Below are 12,038 nucleotides of genomic sequence, written 5' to 3'. Positions count from 1 at the left end.
CACAGCTGGCCCCCTGGCCTGTGCAAATATGCGTTTCCCCCAGTGAGCCTACTTGCACAGACTCTGTGCAAGGTCAGGAAGCACGAGGACAGTCCCCACTTGGCAAATTCCCCTGAGGAAGGACCTTCTTTCTCAGGGACGGGGTACCATCTGGCACCCACGACCAGACCTCTGGAATCTCCATGTCTGGCCCCTGGATGGGATGCGGAAGACCAAAGCGGACAACCACCAGCGGTGGTAGACACGATCACTCAGGCTAGGGCCCCCTCTCCGAGGCGCCTGTATGCCTTTAAGCGGCGTCTGTTCGCTAAGTGGTGTTCTTCCCGATGGGAAGACCCCCAGAGATGCGCAGTCGGATCGGTGCTTTCCTTCCTGCAAGAGAGGTTGGAAGGGCGGCTGTCCCCTTCCACCTTGAAGGTGTACGTTGCCGCTATAGCAGCACACCACGACACAGTGGACGGTAAGTCCTTAGGGAAGCATGACCTGATCATCAGGTTCCTAAGAGGCACCAGGAGGCTGAACCCCTCCAGACCGTGCTTCGTTCCCTCATGGGACCTCTCTGTAGTTTTTCAGGGTCTGCAGAGAGCCCCCTTTGAGCCGTCAGCTGAGCTTAAGGCACTCTCCTTGAAGACTGCCCTCCTGACTACGCTCACCTCCATCAAGAGGGTAGGAGACCTGCAAGCGTTCTCTGTCAGCGAAACGTGCCTGGAGTTTGGTCCGGGCTACTCTCACGTGATCTTGAGACCCTGACCAGGCTATGTGCCCAAGGTTCCCACGACCCCTTTTAGGGACCAGGTGGTGAACCTGCGAGCGCTGCCCCAGGAGGTGGTAGACCCAGCCCTGTCGTTGCTGTGTCTGGTGTGCGCTTTACACATCTATTTGGATCACACGCAGAGCTTTAGGGTCTCTGAGCAGCTCTTTGTCTGCTTTGGTGCACAGCGGAAAGGAAGTGCTGTCTCGAAGCAGAGGAACGCCCACTGGCTCATTGACGCCATAGCTATGGCATATCATGCCCAGGACGTGCCGCCCCCAGTAGGGCTACGAGCCCATTCTACCAGGGGTGTAGCGGCCTCCTGGGCCCTGGCCAGGGGTGCCCTCTAACAGACATTTGCAGAGCAGTGGGCTGGGCAACACTCACTGGAACCGGTTTCGTCCCGGGTAGTGGCACGCAATACAAGCAAATAAGCCTGGGATAGTTGGCTGGGTGTATCGCTTGCACATAGTGCCTTTCACCTCCTCTGAGCTGAAGACATGCGCCATTAACTCCCAGTAGTGTTCACAAACTATGTTCCCTGGTTGACTTCCTCCGAGCCCTGTGGCAGTCGAGTTTTTGAAGAGACTCGCTGCTGGCCCAGTACACGTGCTAACTAAAAGCCCTGTTCTGGGGTAGGTGCTCCGTATGTGGCGGTTCCCTGTACGCAACTCCATGCGATGTATATCTTCCGCTAATTCATTTCCCTGTTGGCAAACTGCGTCTTCCTTGGGCAGAGGCCCCTCTGCCACAGTCTCCATGTTTGTAGTTACTCCTCCCCCATTGGGTAGGACCTACCATGACACTTCTCCACATGACATACTTCCGACATAGTTCGGCAAGACCATGTGATGTATTTTCCACTTAAATATCCTCCCCTTTCTCTGGGCGAGGTGTGGTCTCCACGGTGTCCCCCCTTTTTAGGGAGTGGAAAAAAAGAAGGGGAAAAGAGGCCATGACTGGGCTAGCCTGTCTCTATCTTTTTGGTAGTCGACTTGTCCCCAAAGGGCCGTTCGACACTCATAACTATGTTGGGGGAGGTTACGTGTCGGCCTGGTGTGCTGGCTACGAGGCATACAGTGGTCTGCCCGTCACACACCGCCAGTTCACGTAACACAGTTCAGCCAGTTGCTATGTTTTTTATAGGGACCCCTAGTGTCACTACATGACACGACACAACGTCGAGTGAGTGACAAATAGGGAACGTCATGGTTACTTGTGTAACCTCTGTTCCCTGATGGAGGGAACGAGACATTGTGTCCCTCCTGCCACAATGCTGAACTACCTGCTGAAATGGCCGGACCTTGTCTCTGCTCCTCAGCATAAAACCTGAATGAGTGGTTGTACGCCAGATCCTTTTATACCCGTATGTCTGGGGGAGTGGCATGCAAATACCACTTGCCAATTTTCATTGGCCTTTTATCAAAGACCAGAGGTGTCTCGGGCTCCCAAGAGTGACCCCTAGTGTCACAACATCGACACAATGTCTCGTTCCCTCAATTAGGGAACGGAGGTTACACAAGTAACCATGACGTTGCATATTTTAAGGCCAACTTTAGGCATCTGATTTTCAAGGAAGGTTCAGTGGCTTCCACATAGAGACTTTGGATTGATGATGTTCTGTAGGCTCCAAAAGCTAGTCGTATACCTTGGTGGTGTACAGTGTCCAAAAGTCGTATGTATGACTTCCTAGCTGATCCATAACTGATACTTCCATAGTCCAGCTTTGAGCGTACCATGGTTCTGTACAAGTTCATGAGAGTTGAGCTGTCTGCTCCCCATTTGATTTGGATAAAACCTTTAAAACATTCATAGCTATAAAACATCTTTTTTAGTGATTTAATGAGGAATAAAAGACAGTTTGTTGTCAAAAGTGATACCAACAAACCTGTTCTCTTTAACAACTTTAATGGGGACTCCATCCATAAACAGCTCTGGTTCATTGTGTAGTGAACAAAGCTGACAGATATGCATACAGATGGTTTTTGTTTGTGAGAACTTGAAACCATTCTGTGTTGACCGGGAGTGCATTTTGTTTATCTTCAGTTGGATATTTCGCTCAATAGTATTCATGTACTTGCTCTTGTAGCAAATGCAGATACACTATATTGCCAAAAGTATTCACTCATCTGCCTTTAGACGCATATGAATTTAAGTGACATCCCATTCTTAATCCATAGGGTTTAATATGATGTCGGCCCACCCTTTGCAGCTATAACAGCTCCAACTCTTCTGGGAAGGCTTTCCACAAGGTTTAGGAGTGTGTTTATGGGAATTTTTGACCATTCTTCCAGAAGCGCATTTGTGAGGTCAGACACTGATGTTGGACGAGAAGGCCTGACTCACAGTCTTCGCTCTAATTCATCCCAAAGGTGCTCTATCGGGTTGAGGTCAGGACTCTGTGCAGGCCAGTCAAGTTCTTCCACACCAAACTCGCTCATCCATGTCTTTATGGACCTTGCTTTGTGCACTGGTGCGCAGTCATGTTGGAACAGGAAGGGGCCATCCCCAAACTGTTCCCACAAAGTTGGGAGTATGGAATTGTCCAAAATCTCTTGGTATTCTGAAGCATTCAGAGTTCCTTTCACTGGAACTAAGGGGCCAAGCCCAGCTCCTGAAAAACAACCCCACACCATAATCCCCCCTCCACCAAACTTCACAGTTGGCACAATGCAGTCAGACAAGTACCGTTCTCCTGGCAACCACCAAACCCAGACTCGTCCATCAGATTGCCAGATGAAGAAGTGTGATTCGTCACTCCAGAGAACGCATCTCCACTGCTCTAGAGTCCAGTGGCGGCGTGCTTTACACCACTGCATCCGACGCTTTGCATTGCACTTGGTGATGTATGGCTTGGATGCAGCTGCTCGGCCATGGAAATCCATTCCATGAAGCTCTCTACGCACTGTTCTTGAGCTAATCTGAAGGCCACATGAACTTTGGAGGTCTGTAGCGATTGACTCTGCAGAAAGTTGGCGACCTCTGCGCACTATGCGCCTCAGCATCCGCTGACCACGCTCTGTCATTTTACGTGGCCTACCACTTCGTGGCTGAGTTGCTGTCATTCCCAATCACTTCCACTTTGTTATAATACCACTGACAGTTGACTGTGGAATATTTAGTAGCGAGGAAATTTCACGACTGGACTTGTTGCACAGGTGGCATCCTATCACAGTACCATGCTGGAATTCACTGAGCTCCTGAGAGCGGCCCATTCTTTCACAAATGTTTGTAGAAGCAGTCTGCATGCCTAGGTGCTTCATTTTATACACCTGTGGCCATGGAAGTGATTGGAACACCTGAATTCAATTATTTGGATGGGTGAGCGAATACTTTTGGCAATATAGTGTATCATCTACATATAAACTTCAGAGGACATCAGAGCCAGTGACTTTTGCAATGCTATTTATTTTAATACTGAAGAGAGTTACTGATAGGATACTTCCCTGAGATACTCCAAGTCCTTGTTTATGTAGGTTAGACAAGGTGTTTGCTATTATAACTCTAAAAAGTATGTTCGATAAAAAACTTTCAATTAAGACTGGCAGTCGACCTCTAAAATTCATTTGGTACAAATCTTTTAAAACTCCATGTTTCCATGTCGTGTCAAGACAGCTACAACGTGTTCTTTCACGAATATAGCTTTCAAGACAAATAAGGTGATCTGTAGTGCTTCGACCTTTCCTGAAACCACACTGGGCTTTACTTATGCGGTGTTTAGATTCCAGTATCCAGACCAGGCGATCATTGACCATCCTCTCCATTGTTTTGCATAAACAACTGGTTAAAGCTATAGGGCGGTAGTTTATGGGGTCGTCATGGTCTTTTCCTGGCTTTGGAATAGGTATTATTTCTGCTTCATGCCAGGCAGATGGGATTTTTCCCGATATCCAGATGGAGTTAAAAATTCTAAGGAGCATTTTCAGGGAAAGGTGGGGTAGATTCTTTAAAAATTTATAGTGGATTTTATCCATTCCAACAGCTGTGTCGTGGGATTTTTAATGGCTCGCTGTAATTCTTCTGTGATGCTTAATTCTTACTGGAGCAGAAGTTAATCTTTTCTTTTTCTTGTTTAGCAAGAAAAGTTCGAAAAGCAGGAAGGCAGTTCTCAATAGATGAATTGTTTTCGAAAGTTTTTGCTAGAATGTTTGCAATTTCTTGTTTTGAAGTCAAGAGTGTGCCATACTGTTTGATGTGTTGTATTTGAGGACCGTTGTTTTTTCCCTTCATTTTCCGTATCAGGTTCCATATTTTGTATGATGAAGTACTTGTTGTCATGTTGGAAACTAATCTTCTCCAGCTTAGTAGGATGTATTGTAAGATCACTGAATGAAACACTGATGACAATAAACACCCTTATTATTATAACTTAATTAAAATGTTATAATCAGAAATATGCCCTTTCATATGGATTTATTAAATGTGTTTGTGCATGTATTCTACGACACCGGCGTATTAGCATTATATATAGTGACGTCATTACGTGATGATGTAAATTAACTGGTGAATCGTTTTTTTGAACCAGCTTATTGAAACGAACCGTCCGAAAGAACTGGTTCTTGGAAAAGAATCGGACTTCCCATCACTACCAGTCTGGCCATTCTATGTTGACCTCTCTCAACAACAAGGCATTTCCGTCCACAGAACTGCCACTCACTGGATGTTTTTTTGTTTTTGGCACCATTCTGAATAAATTCTACAGGCTGTTTTGCATGAAAATTCCAGGAGATCAACAGTTACAGAAACACTCAAACCAGCCCATCTGGCACCAACAATCATGCCACAGTCCAGATCATTGAGATCACATTTTTTCCCCATTCTGATGGTTGATGTGAACATTAACTGAAGCTCCTGACCCTTATCTGCATTATTTTATGCACTGCTGCCACATAATTGGCTGATTAGATAATCGCATGGATGATTGTTGGTGCCAGTCGGGCTGGTTTGAGTACTTCTGTAACTGCTTATCTCCTGGGATTTTCACACAAAGAATTTACTCTGAATGGTGCCAGAAACAAAAAACATCCAGTGAGGGGCAGTTCTGCGGATGGAAACACCTTGTTGATGAGAAACGTCAACAGAGAATGGCCAGACTGGGTCAAACTGACAATGTCTACGGTAACTCAGATAACCGTTCTGTACAATTGTGGTGAGAAGAATATCATCTCAGAATGCTATTCTGAGATGCGGGTTGGCACTGTTTTGGTGTGTGTGTATATATATATATATATATATATATATATATTATATACAGGTGCATCTCAATAAATTAGAATGTCGTGGAAAAGTTCATTTATTTCAGTAATTCAACTCAAATTGTGAAACTCGTGTATTATATAAATTCAGTGCACACAGACTGAAGTAGTTTAAGTCTTTGGTTCGTTTAATTGTGATGATTTTGGCTCACATTTAACAAAAACCCACCAATTCACTATCTCAACAAATTAGAATACATCATAAGACCAATAAAAAAAACATTTTTAGTGAATTGTTGGCCTTCTGGAAAGTATGTTCATTTACTGTATATGTACTCAATACTTGGTAGGGGCTCCTTTTGCTTTAATTACTGCCTCAATTCGGCGTGGCATGGAGGTGATCAGTTTGTGGCACTGCTGAGGTGGTATGGAAGCCCAGGTTTCTTTGACAGTGGCCTTCAGCTCATCTACATTTTTTGGTCTCTTGTTTCTCATTTTCCTCTTGACAATACCCCATAGATTCTCTATGGGGTTCAGGTCTGGTGAGTTTGCTGGCCAGTCAAGCACACCAACACCATGGTCATTTAACCAACTTTTGGTGCTTTTGGCAGTGTGGGCAGGTGCCAAATCCTGCTGGAAAATGAAATCAGCATCTTTAAAAAGCTGGTCAGCAGAAGGAAGCATGAAGTGCTCCAAAATTTCTTGGTAAACGGGTGCAGTGACTTTGGTTTTCAAAAAACACAATGGACCAAAACCAGCAGATGACATTGCACCCCAAATCATCACAGACTGTGGAAACTTAACACTGGACTTCAAGCAACTTGAGCTATGAGCTTCTCCACCCTTCCTCCAGACTCTAGGACCTTGGTTTCCAAATGAAATACAGAACTTGCTCTCATCTGAAAAGAGGACTTTGGACCACTGGGCAACAGTCCAGTTCTTCTTCTCCTTAGCCCAGGTAAGACGCCTCTGACGTTGTCTGTGGTTCAGGAGTGGCTTAACAAGAGGAATACGACAACTGTAGCCAAATTCCTTGACACGTCTGTGTGTGGTGGCTCTTGATGCCTTGACCCCAGCCTCAGTCCATTCCTTGTGAAGTTCACCCAAATACTTGAATCGATTTTGCTTGACAATCCTCATAAGGCTGCAGTTCTCTCAGTTGGTTGTGCATCTTTTTCTTCCACACTTTTTCCTTCCACTCAACTTTCTGTTAACATGCTTGGATACAGCACTCTGTGAACAGCCAGCTTCTTTGGCAATGAATGTTTGTGGCTTACCCTCCTTGTGAAGGGTGTCAATGATTGTCTTCTGGACAACTGTCAGATCAGCAGTCTTCCCCATGATTGTGTAGCCTAGTGAACCAAACTGAGAGACCATTTTGAAGGCTCAGGAAAACTTTGCAGGTGTTTTGAGTTGATTAGCTGATTGGCATGTCACCATATTCTAATTTTTTGAGATAGTGAATTGGTGGGTTTTTGTTAAATGTGAGCCAAAATCATCACAATTAAAAGAACCAAAGACTTAAACTACTTCAGTCTGTGTGCATTGAATTTATTTAATACACGAGTTTCACAATTTGAGTTGAATTACTGAAATAAATGAACTTTTCCACGACATTCTAATTTATTGAGATGCACCTGTATATATACACACACACATACATACAGTTGAAGTTAGAAGTTTACATGCACTTAGGTTGAAGTTATTAAAGCTCTTTTTTTAAACACCCCACAGATTTAATATTAGAAAACTATAGTTTTGGCAAGTCATTTAGGATATCTACTTTGTGCATGACAAGAGTAATTTTTCCAACAATTACTTACAGACAGATAGTTTCACTTTTAATTGACCATATCACAATTCCAGTGGGTCAGAAGTTTACATACACTTAGTTAACCGTGCCTTTCAGCAGCTTAGAAAATTCCAGAAAATATGTCAAGCCTTTAGTCAATTAGATAATTAGCTTCTGATAGGAGGTGTACTGAATTGGAGGTGTGCCTGTGGATGTATTTTAAGGCCTACCTTCAAACTCAGTGTGTCTTTGCTTGACATCATGGGAAAATCAAAAGAAATCAGCCAAGACCTCAGAAAAAAAAATTGTGGACCTCCACAAATCTGTTTCATCCTTCGGAGCAATTTTTAAATGCCTGAAGGTACCAAGTTCATCTGTACAAACAATAGTACGCAAGTATAAACACCATGGGACTACGCAGCCATCACACCGCTCAGGGAGGAGATGCATTCTGTCTCCTAGAGATGAACGAAGTTTGGTGCGAAAAGTGCAAATCAATCCCAGAACAACAGTAAAGGACCATGTGAAGATGCTGGAGGAAACAGGTAGACGAGTATCTATATCCACAGTAAAACAAGTCCTATATTGACATAACCTGAAAGGCTGCTCAGCAAGGAAGAAGCCACTGCTCCAAAACTGCCATAAAAAAGCCAGACTACAGTTTGCAAGTGCACATGGGGACAAAGATCTTACTTTCTGGAGAAATGTCCCCTGGTCTAATGAAACAGAAATTGAACTGTTTAGCCATAATGACTATCGTTATATTTGGAGGAAAAAGGGTGAGGCTTGCAAGCCGAAGAATGCCATCCTAACCTTGAAGCATGGGGGTGGCAGCATCATGTTGTAGGGGTGCTTTGATGCAGGAGGGACTGGTGCACTTCACAAAATAGATGGCATCATGAGGAAGGAAAATGATGTGGATATACTGAAACAAAATCTCAAGACATCAGCCAGGAAGTTAAAGATTGGTCGCAAATGGGTGTTCCAAATGGACAATGACCCCAAGCATTCCTCCAAAGTTGTGGCAAAATGGCTTAAGGACAACAAAGTCAAGGTATTGGAGTGGCCATCACAAAGCTCTGACCTCAATCTGATAGAACATTTGTGGGCAGAACTGAAAAGGCATGTGCGAACAAGGAGGCCTACAAACCTTACTGAGTTACACCAGTTCTGTCTGGAGGAATGGGCCAAAATTCCAGCAACTTATTGTGAGAAGCTTGTGGAAGGCTACCCAAAATGTTTGACCCAAGTTAAACAATTTAAAGGCAATATACCAAATACAAACAAATTGTATATAAACATCTGATCCACTGGGAATGTGATGAAAGAAATAAATGCTGAAATAAATCATTCTCTCTACTATTATTTTGACATTTCACATTCTTCAAATAAAGTAGTGATCCTAACTGATTTAAGACAGGGAATGTTTCCTACGATTAAATGTCAGGAATTGTGAAAAACTGAGTTTAAATGTATTTGGCTAAGGTGTATGTAAACTTCTGACTTCAACTGTATACACACACACACACACACACACACACACACACACACATATATGTATATATATATATATATATATATATATATATATATATATATATATATATATATATATATATATATATATATATAAATATATATATATATATATATATATATATATAAATAAATAAATAAATAAATAAAAGGACTTTTTTTTGACTGGAGGAGCTCCGCAAAAATAACCAAGATGAAGTTTGAAAGAGTGCCAGCTCCTTCTGTCCCGTGGAGGATGTCAGATTGAGCCATCTACAGGGGAGGACCACATCCGCACCAATCACTCAAAGCAAACCATGACTATTTACACTGACTCCAAAATACACTCTAAATAAGCATGTTAAACAGAGATGTGCTCAACCTCTCTTTGGAGGTTACTACTTACGCAATTAAGTAAACACAGACACTTCTAGCTACGCAAGCTTTATTTTGTGTGCTGTTGTGTTCTAACTAGCAAGTGTCAGACTGAGCAAGCTTGCTGAGCAAGTAAGTTAATGTCAATGTATTTATAGAAACTTACCTAAATAACATCACACTGGATTAATGGCACAAACTTTTTTGGGTTCTTTTCCATTGAAATAAGAGGACAAAAGACATACAGAGCACTACTCGCATTGAAAAGCCTGAGGGCCTTGCCTCTAGACTGGTTCCTCTCACTGGATCCCAGATGGGAGCCACCCTGAGAGCTGGGTGTGCTGGAACTGGACGAGCTGTTACTGCTGGTTCTCTGCAGAGCCATGTCCAGAGACAACTCCGTCCGCCTCAGGTCAGGATTACTTCATAGTTCAACACAGAAAGATAAAGTCAACAGATAGTCACACACCAACACACAGCAACACAAACAGCTTGTGATCTGGTAGAGTGCTCACCTGGTGCGTATGAGCTGAGGAGCTGCTCTCCTCCCTCCACCTGATTCTCCATTCCCTGGAGAGTTCTTCCTCACCAGAGCTGGGGAGATAGAGGTGATCCGCTGAGGCACCTGGGTAGTACCGGACAACTTTAATCAAAAGCACAAATGACCAAATGTCAGAGAGATACGGGATAATAGCATGATTGCCAAAAATCCATCCCCTTCCAAGACAAAGAATGAAAGCATGACTTTTTGAGATATCCAAGATTGCACTTTTGGGTATCTCGTCTGGTTCTACATACAGGTGCATCTCAATAAATTAGAATGTCGTGGAAAAGTTCATTTATTTCAGTAATTCAACTCAAATTGTGAAACTTGTGTATTAAATAAATTCAATGCACACAGACTGAAGTAGTTTAAGTCTTTGGTTCTTTTAATTGTGATGATTTTGGCTCACATTTAACAAAAACCCACCAATTCACTATCTCAAAAAATTAGAATACATCATAAGACCAATAAATAAACATTTTTAGTGAATTGTTGGCCTTCTGGAAAATATGTTCATTTACTGTATATGTACTCAATACTTGGTAGGGGCTCCTTTTGCTTTAATTACTGCCTCAATTCGGCGTGGCATGGAGGTGATCAGTTTGTGGCACTGCTGAGGTGGTATGGAAGCCCAGGTTTCTTTGACAGTGGCCTTCAGCTCATCTGCATTTTTTGGTCTCTTGTTTCTCATTTTCCTCTTGACAATACCCCATAGATTCTCTATGGGGTTCAGGTCTGGTGAGTTTGCTGGCCAGTCAAGCACACCAACACCATGGTCATTTAACCAACTTTTGGTGCTTTTGGCAGTGTGGGCAGGTGCCAAATCCTGCTGGAAAATGAAATCAGCATCTTTAAAAAGCTGGTCAGCAGAAGGAAGCATGAAGTGCTCCAAAATTTCTTGGTAAACGGGTGCAGTGACTTTGGTTTTCAAAAAACACAATGGACCAACACCAGCAGATGACATTGCATCCCAAATCATCACAGACTGTGGAAACTTAACACTGGACTTCAAGCAACTTGGGCTATGAGCTTCTCCACCCTTCCTCCAGAGTCTAGGACCTTGGTTTCCAAATGAAATACAAAACTTGCTCTCATCTGAAAAGAGGACTTGGGACCACTGGGCAACAGTCCAGTTCTTCTTCTCCTTGGCCCAGGTAAGACGCCTCTGACGTTGTCTGTGGTTCAGGAGTGGCTTAACAAGAGGAATACGACAACTGTAGCCAAATTCCTTGACACGTCTGTGTGTGGTGGCTCTTGATGCCTTGACCCCAGCCTCAGTCCATTCCTTGTGAAGTTCACCCAAATTCTTGAATCGATTTTGCTTGACAATCCTCATAAGGCTGTGGTTCTCTCAGTTGGTTGTGCATCTTTTTCTTCCACACTTTTTCCTTCCACTCAACTTTCTGTTAACATGCTTGGATACAGCACTCTGTGAACAGCCAGCTTCTTTGGCAATGAATGTTTGTGGCTTACCCTCCTTGTGAAGGGTGTCAGTGATTGTCTTCTGGACAACTGTCAGATCAGCAGTCTTCCCCATGATTGTGTAGCCTAGTGAACCAAACTGAGAGACCATTTTGAAGGCTCAGGAAACCTTTGCAGGTGTTTTGAGTTGATTAGCTGATTGGCATGTCACCATATTCAAATTTTTTGAGATAGTGAATTGGTGGGTTTTTGTTAAATGTGAGCCAAAATCATCACAATTAAAAGAACCAAAGACTTAAACTACTTCAGTCTGTGTGCATTGAATTTATTTAATACACGAGTTTCACAATTTGAGTTGAATTCATTTATTTCAGTAACTTTTCCACGACATTCTAATTTATTGAGATGCACCTGTATGAATCTTTTTTTTTGTATTTTTTTGAT

General features: G+C 43.2%; 1 protein-coding gene across 8 annotated transcripts in view; it reads right to left on the bottom strand.

Moving 5' to 3' along the window:
- Positions 1-12,038, bottom strand: part of LOC127442281 (TRAF2 and NCK-interacting protein kinase-like) — a 215,890-nt gene that overhangs the window by 28,415 nt on the left and 175,437 nt on the right. For all 8 annotated transcript variants that reach the window (XM_051700171.1, XM_051700175.1, XM_051700173.1 and 5 more), the window contains 2 exons: positions 10,144-10,271; positions 9,911-10,050 (listed from right to left, as the gene is read on the bottom strand). In XM_051700171.1, coding sequence (XP_051556131.1) covers positions 9,911-10,050; positions 10,144-10,271 — 268 coding nt within the window. The remainder of the gene's footprint in view (positions 1-9,910; positions 10,051-10,143; positions 10,272-12,038) is intronic.

This window comes from Myxocyprinus asiaticus, chromosome 6, assembly GCF_019703515.2.
Source record: "Myxocyprinus asiaticus isolate MX2 ecotype Aquarium Trade chromosome 6, UBuf_Myxa_2, whole genome shotgun sequence".
Taxonomy (NCBI): Eukaryota; Metazoa; Chordata; class Actinopteri; order Cypriniformes; family Catostomidae; genus Myxocyprinus; species Myxocyprinus asiaticus.
Note: the sequence above shows the minus strand (reverse complement) of the source record. Positions and strands in the feature narration are given on the sequence as shown.